The sequence below is a fragment of the Ptychodera flava genome, chromosome 22 (genome assembly GCF_041260155.1).
Source record: "Ptychodera flava strain L36383 chromosome 22, AS_Pfla_20210202, whole genome shotgun sequence".
NCBI classification, from domain to species: domain Eukaryota; kingdom Metazoa; phylum Hemichordata; class Enteropneusta; family Ptychoderidae; genus Ptychodera; species Ptychodera flava.
In genome coordinates, this window is record NC_091949.1 from 6,913,245 (window position 1) to 6,937,058 (window position 23,814).

The 23,814-nt window shown below is 35.8% G+C and overlaps 1 protein-coding gene across 1 annotated transcript in view; it reads right to left on the minus strand.

The window, feature by feature from the left end:
- Positions 1-23,814, minus strand: part of LOC139122561 (rap guanine nucleotide exchange factor 6-like) — a 130,083-nt gene that overhangs the window by 35,415 nt on the left and 70,854 nt on the right. The window contains exons 4-5 of the mRNA XM_070688103.1: positions 3,949-4,024; positions 2,352-2,486 (exon numbers count right to left, since the gene is read on the minus strand). Of these exons, the coding sequence (XP_070544204.1) occupies positions 2,352-2,486; positions 3,949-4,024 (211 nt within the window). The remainder of the gene's footprint in view (positions 1-2,351; positions 2,487-3,948; positions 4,025-23,814) is intronic.

The following is a 23,814-nucleotide window of genomic DNA, read 5'->3' on the forward strand; positions in this document are numbered from 1 at the left end:
GTACTGGCAAAGGCTTTGGATTCTTTCACTTCTTTATGGTCAGTCACTTGACTTCCAAAGATATCACTTTTCTCAAAGGGCATCATTTTGAAACGGCACTATATTAATCAAAATATTTACATCAAAGACAGGAAAGGGTACTGATTATTTTTGAAGCAAAACAAACAAACCATGATGGCTGTTTCATGGAAAATGATTGACACCACAGCCCTGAGGGACCGTGGAGGGACTGTAGTGACACATCATAGAGAGTACACATTTTGCAAAATCGGAAGAGTTACTTGAATTGAAAAAATATTATCATTATTATTAAATTATTTTATTATTAGAAAGAGCTGATTGAAAGGTCTTTGCCAATTTTCTTCAGACATAAATATTTTCAAGTGAGAAAAACTTCTATTTTGTGATGGGCACTACCATTAACATGTGGAATAAATGTTTACCATACAAATTACCCATGATTCCTGATAAAATTACCCATGATTCCTACTGACTGTGAAATTGCTGCAAACATGTATGACTGGTGTTGGTACATATCGTGTCTTTTATTGTGAGAATCTAGTTCCTCAACCATTTGCAAAAGGCACACTTTTGAACACTGAGGTGTGCTGTCTGTAGAAAATGTAGTGAGTGTGATTTTTTATCATCCCAATAATGCACTGCTTAACATGTTTTTATTTATGATGATAAACCTGTGAAATACTATGAATGAGTGCTTAATCTAACATGAAACTGATTTGCTTTAAAAAATGTTCAATATATAAATCTTCTTTCCCCAACCTGAGATAAAATATACATCCTAAACATGTTGTACTAATGCCAATTATATCAACCAGTCTAAGTGCATGGCTTTCTGGAAGTGACAAGGTTATTAATAACACAGATACAGCAAAACAACCTTTAGAGGGCAAATTGATTGAGTTCTATGCATGGGCAGCTGTCAGCAATGGCCAGTCATTGAGTATTATCTCAGAGTGGGATTCCATTAATATGGTGAGCAATCTTGAGCAAATAGTATTCATCGTGACATTCTAATGATGTACACAGTCAAAACCATGAAGTAATTATCTTTTAATTTTGCTTTGAAGGAAAATTTGCTCAAAGCTAGATTGAGATGAGAAAGGCATTGATTGAATTAAGTAAAAGACGCTCATAAACGGAGATTGGAATTGGCCAAAAAGAGCCTTGGTTACGACTTCCATGATTATGAAGCTTTGCAAAGCTGAGATCCACGGCATCAGCAGGTTGAGACACAATTATGTCAATGTTGAATTTGTAAATACTACCGCAACATGTGCCGCCTTAAACTGAAAGAAATTTTGCTCAAACTTTCTTCAAGGAAACTTAAAACCACCCTTTCAAAATCAAGAATGAAAATCATGGTTTTACCATGCAAATTTGGTACTACACACACAAACAAATCGCCTAAAAATTTACTGATACATGAAATTCAAAATGGCTGCTATCGCTTTGTCCACTCTATGGGGAAAAATTAAATTTTTCATTACATGAAAACAAGACAGTATACTTCATTTACTCCACAAAAGCAGCAGATAAGTAAAGAACTGTAAATATTTGACTCTCTGAATATCTGTCCCTGAGGCACATTCTAGCTAAATTTGATGACTCGGTTGGGAAAACACCGGCTAACATATAATATACACACATTACCTATATGACCTGTATGGACACAAATCTTAGACAAACATATATTTATTTATTTAGAAGTTTGAATTTCAGAAATGTCACCTTGTTACCCTATAAGTGATATATGAAGGTAAAAATGAATCTGACAAATAAATGTGGGTGTGATACCGGGTATTATAAAATGTGGGATAGTTGACCCATGACCTTTGAACTATTATTAAAGTTATTAGTAGGGTGAGCGTGACCTTTCATTGATGTGATGTGTTGAGGATTTTACACAGTTGTATATCTGATGGCTTGACTGAATGTTGTTTGTTCAACCATGAAAACCCAATATTTTATGATATGCAAATAAAACTTGGACAAAAATCCCCTTGATGTACAAGACAAGCTGTGATTACATGTTTGTGTTTACACTCAACCAGCTCTTCTTTCAAATCTCAAATTTGTGTTTTGCAGAATTGTCAGACATAATCAACTCCATACTGTTTTCATATGTGGTTTTTCTTTATGTGATTTGTGATGCAAAAAATTTTGTTTGAAATTATACAAAAGAGCATCTGTGGAATTCTGTGAAGCACAACTAGGGATACTGTCTTAACATTGTAAACTGTACATTGATACAAAACCACTATGAGTTCCTTTCAGAAATGTTGGTAGTGGGCAAATATTGTATGCCGCATATCTGCTGCAAGTCAACCTACCTCGTCATCGCCTAATGACTGCGTCCGGGCTATTTTCACTTCTTCCTGTTCGAGGGCGAGAAGTTTTTCGAGGTTCATTGTCGTACAAGATTGCCTCTGACCGGGTCTCATCAATTGCACATCAGGATAATCAATCTGCAACAAAATGAAAATGGCCAAAATTATCGACACAAATAACAGAATCGTTGACAAAAAGTCCATAACTAAGGGCCAAATGTTGCCAACTTAAACTTGTCCTTTGATCTAGTGATGTATCTGATATTAGTTCTGTTAAACCTGGAGAGGTAATGTAATTGTAAATATTCTAAATAAATATAAGAATTCCGGTTGAATCAAAGGGATGTATGCATATTTTACGGCAAAATTCCTCACTGCAAAGGCCTGTCTATGCTTCACGTTGTATGATCTATATGAAGTTTGTTTAGATCTTCAAACGAAAAGCCTGAGACACCTCTTTCTCATCTTGTGAAGATTATGAGTACATCAGTTGACTGTTACCATGGCTACATCTTACCCTAGAGCAAAACTGCTGGGAGCATCTGTAATTCTGTAACATGATCATCTGTTTATCCTTTGGGATCGCATGTACCTTACAATGCCAAACGAAGCCAATACACACACACACACTCTCTCTCACTCTCTCTCTCACACTCTCTCTCTCTCTCCCCCCTTCGCTTCCTTCCCCCCCCCCAACATCTCTCTCCCTTGCAGCTTCATGTAGTTGCTTTAAACACATGTAACACATTAAAGAGGCTATTTACATATACTAGAATGAACATCTCAGATGTACTCGAATAAAATTGGATAGCTACTGTACATGTATGCTATGAACATGAACAACAACACTGAAGTGCTAACAAGTCCAGTGTACCACTTCTCTATTTCAAATGCACTCACAATTGTTCACCCCTCCTAAATGATCGGGAAGTATCTCTCTCTCTCTCTCTCTCTCTCTCTCTCTCTCTCTCTCTCTCTCTCTCTCTCTCTCTCTCTCTCTCTCTCTCCCTCCCTCCCTCCCTCCCTCCCTCTCGTGTAAACGTGTGTTGTTATCATCAAGAACGACTACATGATTTCCTCATGATGCCAAAAAAAATAAATTGTGCTGTTCCGATAACATGGTTTTCAAAAATGGGTAGGTAGGTCGGCAGGAATTTATGTTTTACCAAAATATTTTTATTTTTAAATATGCATTTTTCAGGGGTTCTGGGCAGTCAAACACTGGCCACAACATTTCAAGAAAAATGTATCATACATATAAAAGGAAAATGAAAACAAAAAGACATCCTCGTTCAAGCAAAAATCAAATGCCAAGTAACGAACACTTGATTTTACGGGTTTTTCTTTCTTTTTTTATTTCCCTCTTTAAATAGCTCTAAAAAGTTTACGGTTGGCAGGTAAAAGATAGGGCACTATCAGAAACTTGTCATAGTCATCATCATCTTCATATTACACATCATTGACACATAACACAAATCTAAGCGATGTCTCCTTGTCAGTACACATCCCACATGGTTGTTAATGATACACTGATGATCCATGTTGGAATCAAAACAAACAAACAACACCTCAATCAGTCAACAAGGCATTGTGTACTTACCACTAACATTTCAGAGGGCTCCAGAATCAAGCATTCACTTCCTCTTCTGCCGCTTCCTGAAGTGCGTTTTCCAAAACTGCAAACGGAGAGAGAGTAAACAGAAAGCTGTCAAAATTGAGAAAGTTGATATTTTAAAGCATGACACACAGTTAACTGACTGATCAGAAGCATTAGTTGCCACCGATCCATTTCCCTAAAGACCGAATGTCCTGGACGAAGAAACACGGCGTCGTATCTCTTATGATCTTGAGATGCATAGCTAAAGTGTATCTAAAATACCGTACTCCATTTGAAAATGCCACCACTAAGTGTGTATATAACATCAGCAAGTAGAACCACGCAACGATTCAAGAAGTCCTTCCATGCTCGCTTCATTCTGCGTACTTAAATAATTGATGGTTTGAGCAATGCCGCTGAAAATAGTGTGTTAAACCAAGTGTATTGATAGAAGATTCTGACTGAACATTGTCTTTAGATATGATTACCAGATATCAGTTTTACAATCCATGTTTACTGCTGTACAACAGCAAAACTGAACACTACGATGATGAGCCGAAAAGCGAAAATACCCCAAAATACCCAAGATATATTTAGAAGTACCCATCGATGGAAGGGCATTCTGTTGTTAATGAAGTGAGCATAGAGCCTCTTGAGAAAGGTTGCCTAGTTTCCTGAAAAAAAAAATTGAGTATTACAGAGTCTATTTTTAACGACTAGGTTTATCTCTCTGATCTGACAGTAGGTTCCGCTCATGGTCTAGAGGAGTGCTTAAAACGGCAACGAGTGCAACAACATCTGCTTTTGACAGCCATAGAGAATGGACTGAAACTAGTAAAGAGGCTTCAACCCAGTTCTGATATATACCTGTATGTGCACTTGGAGCAGGGATTTTCAACAATGAAAATACTTGCGTCTGTCGCTGTGACTGATTGCAAAATATTTTAACAACATCAACTGTGACTTTTAATGTTTTCATTACTTTTGTTATAGCAAAAAAGAAAATTTTATTTTTCTTCTCCTCCCTAGAGAAAATTGTTTTTATGTACATGTACTTATATCCTTCCCAATACAATGAGTTATGTACAATAAGATATAATGCATGATTCCACACAAAGGGATTTTTGAGGGGTGTTTTTCGAGCAACCGATTTATAAGTTATTAATAACCACACAAAAGAATACATTTTCACGACAACAGAATATGTAAATCATACATTGTTATGTAAATTAGTCACCCCATTGATTTTAGAGGAAGTGGTGAGCACTGGTTATGGTTGTATTGTAATCTGAAAATCAGCTTCAGCGATTGCATACGATATTAAACGCATACAGGCTGTACTGGGAAGTTGAAAACAATGACTGCCACATCGGGAGTAGACAGAAAAACCATTAACAGAACAAAAATACTGGAGTGTACACAAAAAGTTGTACTGTATGTCATGGAGATTTAAAGAATATCCTAGGGTCAGTGTAGAAAAATCGTACATTACGCTAAATCATCAGAAAGCAAACTTACCTGATGAATATCCTGCAAATTTTGAGATGAAACTTTCAAATTGCTTACTGATTTTTGAAATATTACAGAAAAAATGTGATTGGAACTATCTATGGATCAACTTATAGCTTTACTGTTTTATAGTCCTAACATTACGTCTGCTTCTGATTATACATCTTACATTTTATAAATCTACTGACGCAACACAACTGTGTTTTATATCTTGTGAGTCAGAAGAGCTCATTTATTCTTCTCACCGTGAAAACTTTGCTGGGCATGAAAGATGCAATCTTTTGATAGGTCTGCAGAGCACGGTTAACAAATAGCTCAATTGTGCAACACCACAGTGTTTTTTTTTTCTCATGATATCTTTATAATGTTTTGAATTTTCGTCTTTTCCCTGGAGTTTCTATTATTAAAGTTTTTTGGGCACATGTGCAGTAAGATATTTTACAATCCTATTCAGTGTCCTTCAATATCTAGAAAAGGAAAAACTAATTTGATGAATAAAATTCAGTGACCTTTGACCTAAAATATTTACAAAAAGATAAACAGAATTCAGCGTTGTTGTGAAGTCATTTACAAGAGCACGCAAGTTTTTCGAAAATATATTTGTGTTGATATTACCCATAATCAATAACAGAGACTTGCATCTATCTTCAATATATCATGTACATCAAGCGAAGCTATCTTTACAATTCATGTTGTTTTAACTGCAGAAATGTAATGTCGATCTTGCCTAAAACGCTTGTATTTTACAATATTTTCCCTCCTTTTATACTTTGACTTGAAAATGGGTAGTTTTCTTGAGTGATAAAAGTAGGAAAATATGTATAAATTATGATTACCGGTATTACGCTATCAGATACATTTATGAATTGGAAATGCCAAAAGCAACTTGTTAAAATTTGTAAGGAAAGAAATGTGGCCTGAATGAACTGTAGAAAGTTATACATGCATTATGCAGATTATTTCATGGCATAAAGAGAATTACCTACCGAGTCACAGTGCCTTTTCTATCCAAACAAAGCTTTTTGCATCTCAACGTGAATTCCATGAAAAATTTTGACAGAAAATGATGAAGTGCCATGCAAAAATGGCCTGAATCATAGAAATTGCTGCAAGTACCGGTCGTGGAAATTTATCACAAATCTGCCAGGGGGATCAAACCCCCCCTCCTCTCCCAAATCAGTACTGAGGCCAATTACTATCAGAGCACTGACGTAAACAAGCAGGCTATTTTGGCTCTGTATGTACAAAAATACAGAAACCCTCCAGCGAAAAATTACACCCAAACGTCATACAGAGATCCATGCTGTCTCTTGGCAAATGTAAACCTTGCCTGTGTAATTTGCAGAGCACACATGACAGATCAAATAATAGCTCACAATGGAGAAACGAGAAGGTAATTTCCCTGAAGGAACGAAGTCAAACAATTATCATCACTGATTGAGCCTGTTCTCTAATCCCAGATGGAGGAATACTCAGTATCTCCCTTGTTTACGTAAATTGAAGATAAAACTCAATACATCGAGCAAGGAACTTTAATACTGAATTATCTTTACACAAGGAAAGTAAAAGAAATAGCGAGGTACAGAATTGCAGTGTTTGACAGTTACAAGACCCTGTATTTTCAAGACCCTGTATCTTCTATTGTATCTACACACGCATGCAGTTTGCCTTTTTGAGTTCTTTTCAAGAACGTGCATGCTCAATTCTAATTATTAAAGCACTTTATAAGATATGTCACTGAATTTTGTCTCATTGCATTTGTGAATAAATCACTGAAACATTTTTGTTTGAAGTCAGCTTCAAATGCATCTTAAAAATCCCAAAATAAATCAAAATCACATAAAACTGTCTTGTCAGGAGATAAACAAGTATACAAAGAAAATTAGATATATTAATAATAAACAAGCCAACAGCTATTATTATTTTGCCACAAGCAATTTTTCAATGGTCGAAATCATAGGTCTTTTTTATTTCCTTTAGACAACACCTTTAATATGATGATGATTGATTCAAGATCCAAAATGATGAGAATAAAGTATCAAACAGCACAAAGGATGACCTCTAAAATTGTAAGTATTGTCACATTACTCAAGCTCATTATATAATCATGCTTACATTTTTGTTAGTTATATGGGTAAGAAGGAATGAAAGATCATCAATATCATTATCATCATCACCATCATCATTATCATCACTACCCTCATCATCATTATAGTTATCACCATCATCATCATCATCATCATCATCACCACCACCACCATCGCCATCACGAAGTAGGCACGTTTCAAATAAATACACTTATTCTCATCACTGGAATGATCTAAAGCTATCCATTCACATTATCACAGTTATATAAGAGTTGCAAAGCTTCTAAATTGTTTTCTCAACAATACAACTCACATCAATCTAGCAGTCTCCTGTCAAGAACAAGTGGAATATTGTTCCCTGCAAAAATTGGAATATGCCTTGTATCCTTAGCACTATGATGCCACTTGGTAAATATCAGTTGTAGTGATCTATGCACAGAGTGTATGTCTGGTTCATAGTTTTTATCTAGCATTGTAGGAATCATTTTGATGGGGCATTTTATGTAAATGCGAGAAGATACCTTGTATTGTGAGCACTCTGATGCTACCTGGTTAAGATAGGTTGCAGTGATCTATGCATGGAGTGTATGTTTTGTTCATGTGGCCTTAAAGGAGTCATTTTGGTCAGACATTTCATGCGAAGACAGTAGATATCTTGTTGTAATAATTGTAATATTCTATGCATAAAGAGTATGTCTGGTTCATATTTTGTACCTAATCCTTTTTTATCGATGGCAGTCAGTTGTTGATGTACAAAAGAGCATGTATATTACATGTTGTGTTATGTGTACACTAAATGTATGCAGATTTTAGGGTTGCTATATTTTCTTTTTGTAAATCCTGCTAGACTTTATACCATAAAAATAAATTTCATCTGGAAGCTCCCTATTGTTACTACAGCCTCAATACTATAAAACGGTATCTACAGCTATGTGCAAACACGCTGCACCTGTGAATAGTACACTCTATAAGTATTTCAGGTTGGCTTTGCATTAATATAGCTGGATTCTATTGTAAACACCACAGGTATGTCTGCAATGTCTCCTGCAACTTGGCTTGAATTGTGAAATATGAGGGAAGGCTGAAGACTGATGAAACTGAAGGAAACTGGACCATCCTTCCTTACGAAAAATAAAAATAGGTTTTCATGGACAGCCATTCCGTAGATGATAAATATAGGAACACCTAGGATCATGTTTACATGTGACAGTGTTGTGTGTGGGCAAAGTATTCATCCATATAGCCATATTAACCTTTTTAGTTCAACATTCACCAGTTTTTCCTAATTCTTATGTAATCTTTTTGATAGTTTTGGACCAAATGGCTATAATTTTTCATTGGCTACATACAGCTTTCAATCCAAATTTTTTACAAAATCTGAAAAATCAAATTGTCTAAAAACAAATTCTCTGGGTTGTTCTTATACAGGCAGTGAGGCAATGAAAATCGGCTTTGGCATTTAAAGGGTTAATTGTGGTGTATTTTGTAATAAAAAAGAGAGAGAGAGAGAGAGAGAGAGAGAGAGAGAGAGAGAGAGAGAGAGAGAGAGGGGGGAGCAAAGAGATAGGCAAAGAGACAAAACAGATGGGTATATGGACATACACACAGGCATATACATAATGTAATTTTAAAAGGATAAAATTGAAAGGCTGGGATAGATTCTTGTACAATCTTTTCTGTGAAGCTGACCTCTTAACTTGAGCGACTTTTAAATATTTGCATGAGTAATTTCAAAAAGAAACAGCCACTTTAAAATGCTTAATGGACAAATTATTCAAAAGGTCTGATTGATGAGCAGGAATTGTACCTTGAAGCAAGTCAATGTTACTATGGTAATAGCTTTTTTTTTATGTCCAGACCTGTCACTCTATCACTCTACAAAAACAATGTTTGCATATAAAATTAATTCATTTCCTAACAAATTTAAACAATGTATGTTCTAAAACAAAATGAAACATTTTTTGTACAATTCAGGGTAAAAATAAACCAGTTGTATGAAAATCTGGGTAATTATTGTGTATAGTCTTGTAGGTCACTTATTTTGGCATGCATGTCTTTATTCTGGACCATTCTACTACAGATTTGTGAATTCTCAGGAAAAAACAAATCCACAAGAACCAGTATGCATTAGGAAAACTCAACATGTAATATAACACTATACGAGTTACATGAATCGTCATACTTTCATTCTTTGTGATTTGAGTAGTTTGTCTATGATGTGAAATATCAATAGTCTGTTGTGCAAAAAGCTTGGACAGGAAGATTTCGTAAGACTGAAGGATTTCCTTTTTTTAGGGAAAATTCTTAACCTTTTGCAGGAATACTTAACATTCAAATGTCAGGAGACAAGAGGTGTAAAAACAGCTGACTGTAGAATATCAAAGTTGAACTGAAATAAAAAGTGTTGAAACGATGAGTAACTACCCAAGGGGATTCGTGGCTGTGTGGTGTGATGGGAGTTGGGACAAACACTAGCCAATGTATTCAAGACCACATAGAAACGATATATCCGTAATATATGTTGTTAGGAGTACTTTACCCCTGTAGCAGATGTTTTCCCTTGGTGGCGTCACAAAACTAATCGTTAAAGTGATGAAAGAACACCTCCGGTATGAAAAAGAATTCACAGCATATTTGTTTTCAAAGGTAACGTTTACAAAATATACAGTTCAGCATTGAGCTATTCAAAAGTACGCCATAAATCTTTCCTTTTCCGAAAAAAAAATTCAAAGGCTCCTTTTTTTTCTTCTGCCACCTTAAAACAAACAGGTTCAACGACCTCTCTTGAGTTTTACTCTGTGGTTACTTTTTTTGAGACTGCCAAGGTCATGGGTTAAAGGTTAAGGGTGAGGGAAGCAGCATCAATAAATCTGACAAAAGTGTGAGGTCAGGTGAGCCAAGGTGAGTTCCGTATTCAAGCCGACAACCGGAAAAGGGTTGGGTCCGTCACAGGATGGGTTTTATGTATGTTGTAATGTAGACAGGGTACTATACACTGTGATCTGGCAAACTTAAAGCAACTCAGAAGAATACAATGACACCAAACAAAATTGAAGAAATCAACAAGAGACTTATTCTTGGGCTTTCTGTGCTGCTGTGTTTAGGTTTTATAGCACCCTGACCTGTACTTTGGTAACAATGATAAAATGTTTGGTGTCTCGTAACTCATTTTTATGTCAGACCCAAAGGTGCACATTGTCACTAACTTCCACCTAGAGACTCTTTGGTTAATTTGGTTTCAATTTATTTCGTGCAAAAATGGGACAGATTTCTGGAAAAAATGATTACAAGTTTCCATGGCCATACCTATAAGCAGAATGATATGGCAACTTTTCATGATTGACTATTGATGCTTTGAAACCAATGGCAGACTAGGAGACATATGAGTTGTTTCCTGGTGAGTGACGACGGAATGTCCTGACTAGTAATTGAATTATTGTAATGTTGACTGTAGGTCTCTACAAGTGTAATACATATAGGCAAGCCTTACTCAAGTAGGTGAACAGCTTGTATGCTAGACTGCACTGTAAAAGACTATAACATTGTCACTACATATACACAGGGGATATGTATAGCCGATTGGTTTATACGAGTGGCGGACCCTTGGACTATCATTATGGGGAACATAACAACAACCATCACTATCACCTGAGTCTCAGAAAAAAAACATGATTCGTCATTTCTATGCTGTCCTGAAACCTGAGGTATGACTGTATGTGTGTCATTGTCAAAACTGGATCTGGTGAACAAATTCACACTTGTTCCCTATGTTGGCATTTCACACCTGTTTGCGCAGTCATGGGCCGACACACTTTTTTAGTTAAAAGATTTTTGGCAAACAGGCATAAGCCATACTTTGCAATATTTTGAGTATATTTATGGGCAATTTGGTTTGCCAGTAAAAAATATATTGAGTTATAAACTTGTAAATATAAGAACCTGAAGTAAAACATCTAACTAAATGCATGACAAAATGCTTTGTCATTTGCTTTGTTTTGTCTTACCTGTCCGTAAACAGTGTACTCATGGACTTGGACCGATAGAACATGCCTGTCATGTTGAACCGCGGCCGCAGCAGTGGAGGTGGTTTACGAATATACCGAAAAGTTGGCTCCATTCTCATGGTTGCCGCTGGACTTCCCAGCACAACTGAGGATGACTTTCAACACTAGGAACACAACACAGACATTTCGCTTGACATACGTAGCTAGCCAACGCAGAAAAAAAAAGAAGTAGATCTCCTAGACTGTTGTTTTGCCAAGACTAGGCAGGTTGGCATGACCCTATCCCATTGTTGTCACTCACACCCATAGCCATTGATATTCAATAGGGTATCTCCACCTCTTGTTGGACCAATTGTAAACAGTTTTCAAAGGCAGCGCATAATACAAAAAGACGGGTCTTCCTCTCAGGGCCACAATGCACGCTTTGCTCCGTGCCGTGACGTCACCTTCACCCAAAAACAATGCACCCACACACGTCAAGAAATAACTCACTTATTCAACCTGGTCTACCCATGAGATTATGGTACTGCCTATAACAGTTGTCAAACAAGAAAGTTTTTCAGCAGGACGGTGCATACAACAAAGAACACAGGGATAATATTATGCAAGTTGACAGTGGTATGTGGGGCAAAGAAAAATACGTTCTAATTTTGTTCACCCTTGAGTAATTTGTTCAGCAGTGGTTACTTAGCCAGAAATACCAACACAGTCACACAATTGGTCGGTTGTATCTCGAATTCTCTGAACAAAAAAGTACACGGTATGACGTATGTGATTTACAACCTATTGCCTTTTCTTAAACCTAAAAGCTGCTGTTTAAGCCTTGAACAACTTCAAATAATCTTTAGATGTACGCACATGGACAGCAGAACTCAACACAGAAAGCCAAACCAATCCTGTAAAAGACCGAAGAACATAGATTTTGACAGCTTCATCACTCATTTAAACCTTACATTTCAGTCTGCAGATTGGACTTGGCATTTATATTAGAGTGGTAAATTGTGATGTTTAACCAAATCTAATTTTGCAAGGCGGTATAAAAACGACAGATTCCATTACAATTTTGCATTTATGAGGAAATGTTTCTTTTTCTCTCTTAGTAAAACAGAAGGCCCCTAAAGACTTTGAGAGACACAGCAGCTGACAACAGATGGTGTTTTAACACTGAAGTGAGAATAGAGAAGTCAGAACTTTCTACACCTTTTGCATGGCATTCAATTGTATATTGATTGGTTTTGCAGCTGTTGCGTTAGCTTCAGCATCTGCCAAAGTTGCTTAAAACCTTGCACTCATTGCGATGCTATGCTGACTGAGTTGCCATGGCAATTCTTTCAAAGCTGCCACAAGGCATTACGAGTTATACCATAAGATAATTACAGAGAAGCTGGGGCTCTTAAAAAGCTTGTTGAATTCTTGGAATGTTTTGCATGTCTCTGGTGGCAATAGTGTTGTTCTCTGATGACGACAATTCAGCTATGTTTTGAGTCAGCTAGAAAACACTCGCTCTTTAAATCTCCATGCTCCCACAAGCAATAAAAAACACTAAATGATTATTATCTTGTCTCTTAAACGCCATCCTCCCTAATCCTTGGATACAGCTCCATCTTTATCAAAGAAAACAACAGGATTATTCCATAATACGACGGGAAAAGAGGATAGCACTGCCTTGTTTTCATTTCCCCTGGAGTCGTCTTTCCTGTAACTATCACATCAGTAACTTTTCGGATGCTCTGAAACCTCAAATTGACCGGGTAACTTTTCAACATAGGTAACAGCACATAAACCCTTTGAAAATTATCACAAAACTCTGCTGTGTATCAAGCACTTGTGTTTCTTTGAGAATGCCAAGGAAATCCAAACCTACAATCTTCCGCGCAAAGACCTTTTGCATTTTCTTTGAAAAACAAATTTTACCACATAATACATAACTAACTATGCATCACTATTTTTATTCACAGACCGAATTACTGATGTATATCTGAAGCAGTTTCACTTTTTTCAAATTTCTAAGAAAAAAGAACTTGACACTGATAAGTTTCTATTATTGTGTATAACCACTGGTGAAGATGTATGTGAAATTTCATTACTTTGTAGTGTTTTCACAAAAGACATCCTGATAATAAAGCCTTCGCTTTTCACTGTGAATTTTACGCTCTCTATAGAGAGCAAGAACTGGCTAAAATGGCTGAAATGGCCCATTGTATATGCCGCGGAGTATGTTCTATGGTAACTGAAGATTCAATTTGTTTAGAATATTACAACATAAAGAAGAACAAACAAACAAACAAACATCTAAAAAATACACAGTTATAGATAACCATTCTTCTCAATTTGTTGTAGGGTACTAGGATTGATCATGATTTCAGGTTTGTTTATATACCTGCATGCACGCAACATTGGACAACACTGCCTAAAATTCGGACAAATTTTGTTGTTGTATGTGCAGCTGTTGTTGCAGCTTGTAGTCTGAGCTATAAAATCATATGAATTAGTGTGATTTAGTGGCCTTTGTAAAACTAGCAGGTTTCAATTTTGTCGTGTATGCGGACAAATATTATTTATGAATATCAACGAGACAAAAAATGACGTCATTTGCGATCAGCGTTATTCTGGCATCGTCTACACAAATGCTGCTAAGCAGTACCAGCTGTCTTCAACAGATGACCTTCCTACTTTCGTTTTTCACTCTTCTTTTAGAAAGAGATTTGTTGGACAACTAAACACATATGGTAATTGGTCAATTGTGATTGTGAAGACTTTGACATGGTGATAAAGTTTGTGAATGCCAGGAGTATTTCTATTTGTTTATTTAATCGTCACAACATTCACTGTTTAGACAATAAAAAGGCTGTAGTAGATGTTCACAACAGCACCTGGTGAATTGGTTGAGCAATGAGTCATGCGGATGAGGGATTTACAGGCGCCATTGACAACCAACAAATGTCTATGGCAATGTTTTGGCCAGATGTATCCTGGGATACTTGGCAATGGAAAGTCAACAGCCCTGGAGGCCGTGTGTGTTTTTGTCTTCCAATTGTTCACTGACAAAAACTTGCTCTTGTTCAACTTAAGTCTTCAAAATTCCTTGAGGTGTTTGTGTCATCGCTGTGTTTCCAGCGTAACAATCACTTGCACTGGCCACATTGCTGCCACGTACAGTGGGCATGTCCTATAGTGAGGAGGGAGTCTTTATGTGAAAATGCGCCGGGGGGGGGGGGGGGGGGGGGGGGGGGAGTTAATTGGTACGGCTGCAAAGTATCTTTGCAAATGCCAATTATCTTTCCACTGAAAAATATTAGATTCAGAGATAAATATACAGTAGAAATTGAACCATACAAACTCCGCAAGTTTCATGATTGTCCACACCTCTAAGAATCACAACCCAAAAGCCCTTTCTACTGCATATTTCAAATTTACAGATATCAGTAAATCAATGAGGATCTATCACAAAGGCAAAGCAGGTGACCTTGGTGATTTGTTCCAAGAATACCTCCCGCATGTGTTTCGTTTCAAAAGGTAAGAGAATGGATAATGATTCCTACAAATGTAGCAAGGTGAACAATGTAATTAGGCTTTGTAAGGAATCTGACAGTTGGCAACAACATAAAATACAATGCCCCTGAGCAAATTAATTAATTTGTACTTCACATTACTCAAATTACCAAAGAAGAGCGAACGAAAGCGTGTGGATGATAGGCTTAAAAGTCAACAGATCTTTCTAAATTCTATGTTTGACTAAAAAAACAATAAATTATTCTAAAATGCACTGTTGGTAATTTCATCATAATTTGAACATATCTAAGGGAGATCATCCTAAAAGATCTACAAACAGAGCATCTCTTTCACATCATATTTTTCTTCCTTTTAAGTGGAGTAAAAAGTTCGATCACTAGCTATCAGTATCAGAAAAGGATGCTCAGAATTTTTTCAACCGCTAAGATTTGACGTTTCAGGTGGGCGGGTTGACGAACTGTGCATATTTTCCCCATAATGCCACAATTTCTACACTTTCTAGCGATGTGAATATTTTTTGCAAGGGCAGCACAGCTGGCAAAGTGTATCAGTGTTCAATTGGCTGTTTTCTCCACCAATTTTTGCCCGACATACTTTTGACAATTCAATGGTGCATCCCTACATGCGAAAATGAGATGAAGCTTTCACAATAACATTTTGAAATTGGAAGCTGCATGTTGACATCACAAAGTGAATTTATCTATGACTGCCACACTTGAAAATTCATGATGTGGGATGCTCTGTGAAAATACCACTTCAGGAGTTTTAAATTAACAAACCAGGGCAAATGTAGGCATGAAATTATAATTACCACAATCTTTCAAAGAGTATTCATCAAAATGTCATAATATAATTGGATCATAATATTATCTAGCAAGATAAAGAAGGGTATGCACACACAGTATACTTTGACAAACAAAGCTTTCTCATCCAATTTGAAACAAATAATAGCAGAGATAAATTATGAAATAGTATGGAAGACTACATTGAGTTATTGCATTTTACTTTAAAATCAATTGTCATTAGATATAAATGAACAGATTACATTAGAGGATCATTAATATGATATGAACTAATTTCAATTAATCCCAGCTTCTCATCTGATGCTGACTTTATTACCAGATCTCCCATTAATCAGACAAATCCTGCAAAGTGATGTTGGCCTTTGCATACAGCAACAATGACGTGAAGGTGGGTATAGCATTCTCAGAACAAGATTGATGAAGATTAAAAGAGCTAGCACTGATCAACTCTGAATTACCCTTGCTCACTTGCCCAAGTTCAAGATGATGTCTGGTAATACTTGGCTGGAAATAGTGATTTTATTGCCGGGTCAACTGTACCCTGTATCAATCAATGTTGGGAATCTCTGACATTGATGCAAATTGTCGGTTATTATGTTAGCCTTTTAACCCAAGCGTCCACATGCAGTGAACATTAGTCACTGTAGCACATAAAGCTGTCTTCAAAGGCTCTTCTTTTAAACTCTCAACGTTTAATTCAGGAAATTGATGGTGCACATGAGAAAAACTGAGCAAAATCTTTATTTTAAGAACAGTTCGGTTTAAGGTTGTCCAGCACCTCAATGTCATCTTTCGGCTTTTATCCATCAAAGGCCGAAAGATGATATTGAGGTGCTAGACAAGGTTTAGGGTCTTCTATAGCTTTCGTAAGCAACTGGGCCCCCCTAAGAATTTGTTGATTTGAAAAATTGTTCAGTGTTTACTGCTGAAATTCAAGTAATCGTGAAAACGTAAAAAGAAACTAATTTGTGACTTTTGTGATCCTCAAGGTAAAATGCATGTTACAGACAGATATTCTTTAATTATATTATTTTGATGTACCACTTGTGGAGGCTAATCTTGAAGCTTATGGAGCAAATAACATTTTTGCCTGCTCAATTTTGAGAAGATTTGGAATTTTATCCCCTTAGAGATTATTATCCCCCTAGATATAACACAAGGACAGCCATTTTTAGTTCCAAATATTAGTATATATCGGGTTATTTGTTTCTCTGATACCAAAATTTGCAAGGTGACCCCAGATTTTTATTTTTGATTTTGAAAGAGAATGGTTGAAGCGTTGCTGAGGAAAGCTTGAGCAAAAATTTTGATCCAGTTCTACGCCACTTTTCCTTGGAAAAGATGCTATATCCATTGACATCCACAATCAATAGAAAATAAATTTTGATCTGAAATATCCTACGTACACGGGTGCTTTAAAAAACCAGAAATTAATACAGGAATTGATATGCAAGACTGCATAACCAGACGAGGGTTTCTGCATAGATCACCTCTTCAGATACCGTGAAAAAATATATAACCAGCAGGCTATACATCAATTAAGCACATGACAGATTGTCTGCTGAGAGATCTCCTGGGTCAAGTTACCGGCAAAGGAGAGCAAATCTAGGAAATAGAGTTATGTTGACAGTATTGACAGCAGTGGTTGATAGATGGCTGGCTTTGCCCTCACTCTGTCATCATTTAGGGTTCTCCTTAAACAATTTCATAACCTGCGACAAGATTTCATCTGCCTCCTGTTGTTTCAATCAATTTTCCTCTGAGTTAATTATGATAGCCGTTCAGAATCGTTTTTACTTCCAGTGTGAAGACTTAAATTTCAACAAAAAAGTAACAGCTCTAAGCTATAGGTATGTGTGGACGATCGCAAATCTTGTCACTTCTGTGAAACGGATGCAATGCACACATACTTGAAAGAGATTGTACGGGAGTTTTGTGCATTTAGTCTGCTGTCAGAAACTCAAATTGAAGAGTAACGGGCACGGAAATTTATTTCGCTGTTTAAACATGGACATGACCAAAGAAAATCACATATAGGTCTATTGCAAATAAATGCCGAGGTGAAAACGTCAATGGCGCAGAATAGTGCATTGAAATTGTTAGGTTTAATTTCACAGATGCCTTCGGCCAGGCATACATGCAACAAAAATAAGATGGTTCCTCAAATACAGACAGATTTACTTTCACAGAATAACAATTTCATAATACAAGCTTGTATGGATCAAATTCCTTCATGTCATGGAAATATTGTGTGTTACTTTTAAAAGTTTAAAAAATCCATCATACATTTGCTTTAGTAAATATTTCTTACATGTTGTGAAAAAGGCAGTTTGTGATTTCCACAAAAATTTAAACCAGTATCTGCATGTTTACCGTGATCGATTGCACCCGATTGTGCTGAAAATCCTCATGCGGCAAATCCTGAAACAGTATTGATTTTCTCTCAGGACAAGTATTACATCGTTTGCCACAGATAATGGCTTACTGCTAAAGGATCTTAGCAGTAAAAGGTTGGACTTTAAAAACATGTTTATGACATAACAGCTGAGCAGACATTTCATTCATTGTTCAGAATATTACGTCACCAACAAACCGTTAAATTCACATCTACAATCTTTTCTTACCTGGCACTATAAGAAGTAGATAAACAAAACTACATCTTTTAAAGGACACAAATAAATATATTCATATAAAAAATAAAGTCATAAATTCTGATAATGATTCAACCTTGTACACAATTTTGCCTTATCAGAAATAAAACTGTTGATATTGATAATGCTTGACTGTTAAAATTTTGTACAATATAATTTTATAGACTGGTGGCAGACAATAGTACATACATTTGTCCCAATATCATACACTTATAAATGCTGAAAATCACAATATGCCACTGAATGATTTGAGAATGATGAGTATCATGTTTCACTTACCCTTGACTGAGCAAGTTCAGAACTGTTACATGCTTCCCTCATTTGGCAGAGTGAAATTCAATGTCAAATGCAGGCATGTCAAAGGAGAAACTATCAGACTTCAATGTTCATAAAGTGGGGCAATACATTTTCTCAGAAAATGTGACTTCAAAAGAATGCCCCTTGGGTGAAAATAAAGTATGATACAAACTGAATTCATAACATTTGACCTCTTTTTCTGATGAACTGAGTATGACTCTTCAATGTACGCGGATCTAAAGATGACTACTGAAAAATTGGAGCAGATGTAATACTCTAAGATATACAAACCATCATTGACATTGAATGATACAAGATATGCACTTACTTAAAATTTCTAAATCCTAGCCTCTGGCAACATTCTGTTTATACACGTTGAAATTTGTAAGAGTGAACCTGAACGAACCTGGGTTGTCAATTATGCTATTATTGAAGGAAACTTACAGATGGCCATAGCTCTGATTGCTTCATCCATCACTCATCCGAGCCGCAATCCAGGGAGATATAAATCCAGGCGATTTAACCAACCAATATAGCAAAATAGGAGTGCTCACTCTACGCACGTAATTCAACATTGGGATTTGTCATCTTACGAACGCACTTCAGAACAGCTTTCAGTGACGACTGCGATTAATAAGCATGTGCCGCCTCCTCAAAAGGTTATGTTCTCAACTTCTAGTCCTACCGTACCTCAACATATTCATGGCCGAAACGTTTTACAGGCTATTTCTCCCCTGGGAGCCATGATCATACCGTGCTGTCTGCTCGGGCTGACGCTGCCATTCAACTGCACATGATCTTTATTTGTCTGATCGGACACCTGTGGTTTGTGAAACTGACACAGTTCTCTTAATATGCAAATTAACAAGATTGTTAACAAATGTCCATCAGGTGTGTCGCGGCCGTTATTACTTGACAGAGAAATGACTAATGATTGCGATGTGGCAGTATTCATCAAAGCCATCAAATGTATCAATTTTTTTTTCCTTTTGAGAGGCACTACCTAATTTACTTGTAAATTGGATGTTGGAGACGGGTCTAGGTGCCGTATGAGATTGCATGATTTTTTGATAAACTCGATGATGAATCTGATGTCTTTAACTGTTATCTAACTCAACCTATTTGAGCTTCACTTCCGACCGAACAAACTGCAGTGGCTGGCAACAGATTCAGATAGTGTAAGTGACATCTTGTGGCTAAAACCCATTTATGCAAACAAACATTTGAAAAACCATTTATGCAAACAGGCATTGCAGGGGAGGGGAAACAAGAATACATATTTGATATGAGGTAATTGATACTAATTGGATACAAAGTAATTCTATTTTTCAGCCATAAAACAAATACAAATACAGTCTGTTATTTTATGTGACCTTTTCATTGGACAACTCTTTGTTTAAAATTTACAGCTGAAACACTGCAGGTTGAAACAGTGTCTCAGTGCTCACCCTACAAAGCTATCAATCTACATATCTCTGCCACTTCTGAAAAAGTATAAAACAGCTACTCCAAACAGAGGATTTGTGAATACGTTATGATATCTACTTGAATGCGGTAAATGTTTTAATGCCATCATACTAAATAGGTTGTAATTTTGCAGCTGGCATCATATTCATTTTGGAAAAGTGTCTGCCACATGTAAATATAAATTAGTATACATTTAGACATCAAAGCAAAAAAGGTCTAGGGCTACATCATGTACACTCTTGTAACTTGATAATTTCCCAGTTGACGTACCATACAATCTGATTATTAATGTTGTACAGAAATGAAGAACTAATCAAAGACTCATACAAATGCAAACCTCTGGAGAATCAATGTGACACGCATTGGACATGGAAAGACAATCTGATAAGAATCCACAAGCACACATTTTTAAAAATTTCTAGTCAGATAAAAATAATAATTTTAGTTAAAATTGATTGATGATGAGCAAAAATTAGAATTTTGATACCATTATGTATAAACAATCAATCAAATACTTCTGTTAGATTTTAAATAAAAAATTCAAAAGTGAACATCAGTAATGACTATGAATGTTTTAATGACTCATGACGGCACTGACAAAACATTTGCAAAAATGATAAGGTTTATTTATTTATAATAAATTTGATGACTGTCCTTAGTCAGGTGTAAAACAAACATGACATTATGGATTGCGATGTCATCTGTACTATGTAACTAATGCACAGTGAATCAACACTGAGTTGGTAAAATTTCTGTCATTGGTTGACAACATTTAATGAAGCTGAATGATAAACTCTGAGGCAATTTATCACTTGGTAAGTAAAATAAACATAGGGCCAAAGTCCCTGAAGCTACTATAGACATGGATACAAACTTAAGTATTTCCTGACTGTATGAAATTATCTCACTAAGGTCATCCTAGGGACCTGTAAACCAAATATTAAAACTGTCTGACCAGCGGTTTTGAAAAAACAAGCGACTCAACAGTTGACAGAGCTCTGCTGTGTTATGTAGAGAACAACCTTTTCTGACACATGTATTGATGAAGAAGGTGGATATCTTTGATAGCTCATTTCAGGATGGCCTGACCAAAATTGGAAAAAAAATTCCGTAAAAATACAGATTTGCATATTTCATCACAATTTTAACAAATCTAACTTGGGTTATCCCTAGGGACCTGTATGCCAAATAACAAAGCTGTCTGACCAGTGGTTATGAAGAAGAAGATTTTTTACCAAAAACGCCTTTTTTTGAGCTAATTTGCATATTTTCAACAATATCAAAAATTATAATAAAAAGAGTTTCTCAAAATCATACATTTTATCCACACAACAAATATCAAATAAGTAAGTACTGCAGTTCTCAAGATATTTGAGTAGACGGACACCTCACAAACGGACATACATACATACATATACATACATACATACATACATACATACATACATACATACATACATACATACATATTGACAGTGCACACCGGACAGATTGTGACCCCATCCCAATAGCTTCTACAGACTATATTAGTCTATAGTAGCTAATAAACGAGAGTTAATTACATTCTAATTAAAGTAAACAAGACTTGCTTAAATCAAGATTTTTATCATAAAAAAACAGCATATCTGTCAGGTTATAAAGAATCTTAAGCTGGTTATCTTTTTATCAGTATTTTCATCCTATTAACCAAGCACATTTCAACTTTCAAATTAACATTGTAAGTAAGTTCTGTTGAATAAGTAGAGACTGTAGTACTCAGAGAAAGCACACTGAAGAGACAAATGTTTGAAACTTAAGAAGTTCAAGGTCATCAAAAGCATCATGTAGCACTTTCATTGCACTGTTTACATAGATTGCATAATTGCTATAAATAGCACATGAGGAATCTTACAGCCCACCTTTACCATAAAAACCCTATCACTTTGACCACTCTTTTAATTGACCACTCTATTTTGTTCCTCAAAAAGTAATTTTATTTTATCCTTACCAAGTCAACCATAAATGGAAATTAGAACTTTCTTTATCTCTATTTATTTGACCACCCTATCATGACAAACTATTTTGAGCAATTTCTTTTAGATAACATACAGGGCACAATAAATGACGGTTCAGAATATGTCAAAGTTGGGATTCAGGAGATGGTAAGCATTTCACTATGAACTGTCAAAAAAAATTGAACTTTCTGATAATTCTACACTAAAATTATTTTGGCTTTGATGATTTCCTAATTAATTCAATTATTTAAAATCATATTAATAATTTTTTTCTGGGTGAATTGATAGGGTTTATACAGTACAAGAATTACACACAATGTAAGTCAAGTTTTGATCAAAAATGACAAAAAAATTCCTTAAAAATACAGATTTGCATATTTCATCACAATTTGAACAAATCTAAGTTTGGTGGTCCCTAGGGACCTGTATACCAAATAACAAAGCTGTCTGCCCAGCGGTTATGAAGAAGAAGATTTTTTACCAAAAACGCCTTTTTTGGCATTAATTTGCCTATTTTCAACAATATCAAAAAATTAAAAAAAATAGTTTCTCAAAATCATATTTTTCATCTACACAACAAATATCAAATCAGTAAGTACTGCGGTTCTCAAGATATTTGAGTGGACGGACGCCTCACAAACGGACATACATACATACATACATACATACATACATACATACATACAGACTGACGACGGACGCCGGACGGATACCCATCCCAATAGCTTCTATAGACTATAGTCTATAGTAGCTAAAAACGTTTTCTGATTTGAAGATGAGCAGCCGTTTTGGTTTTTTTTTGGTTTTTTTTTTGTTTTTTGTTTTTGTTTTTTTATTTTTTTTATTTTATTTTATTTTTTTTAAACAATTCTCCATTGTGGATTGGAAAGTGGATGAACATAGAACAAATCAATATCCTGTAAACCCTTTCACGGATATTCCTTATCCAGGATATATCTTAGTTGAGAGCATTCTTTGACAATGGTGACCATATTTCCTGTCATTTTATGAGATACAGGAAGGAAGGATTCAGAAAAAAAAAATTATTCAAACTTTTTGTCGTTTCGACTTTTTACCATGTATTGATATATCGAAGCGATCTTATTAGTAGACAACTGCAAAGGTCCACAGGTCACCAGTTAATTTACCTACCTATACGCTCCCAAACCCAAGCAAAAATACAGCTTGGTATTGAAAAGTTGAACAATACCATCTATGACCATTGACACTCTTAAGAAAATGTTGCTAAACATCAGATGCAGAAAAACAAAATGTTTGCAATATCGAAGCAATATTTGATGATGGTTGTCACTTGTAAATCATCACTAATTCGATAAATTTACTTTCACTTTGCTATTCCAAGATAAAACTAATTGTTGAGGAAAAGAACCTAGAACTAATTAGCATGCTGATGGAAAAATGCTTGCTTGTGATTAGGATAAATGGTCCAGTTTGGATGATATAATGTTATACATGCTTCTCAATCAATCTTGCACATTATCAAAACCTTCTTACAACATTAGGGCAATTTTTGGGCTGGGGTT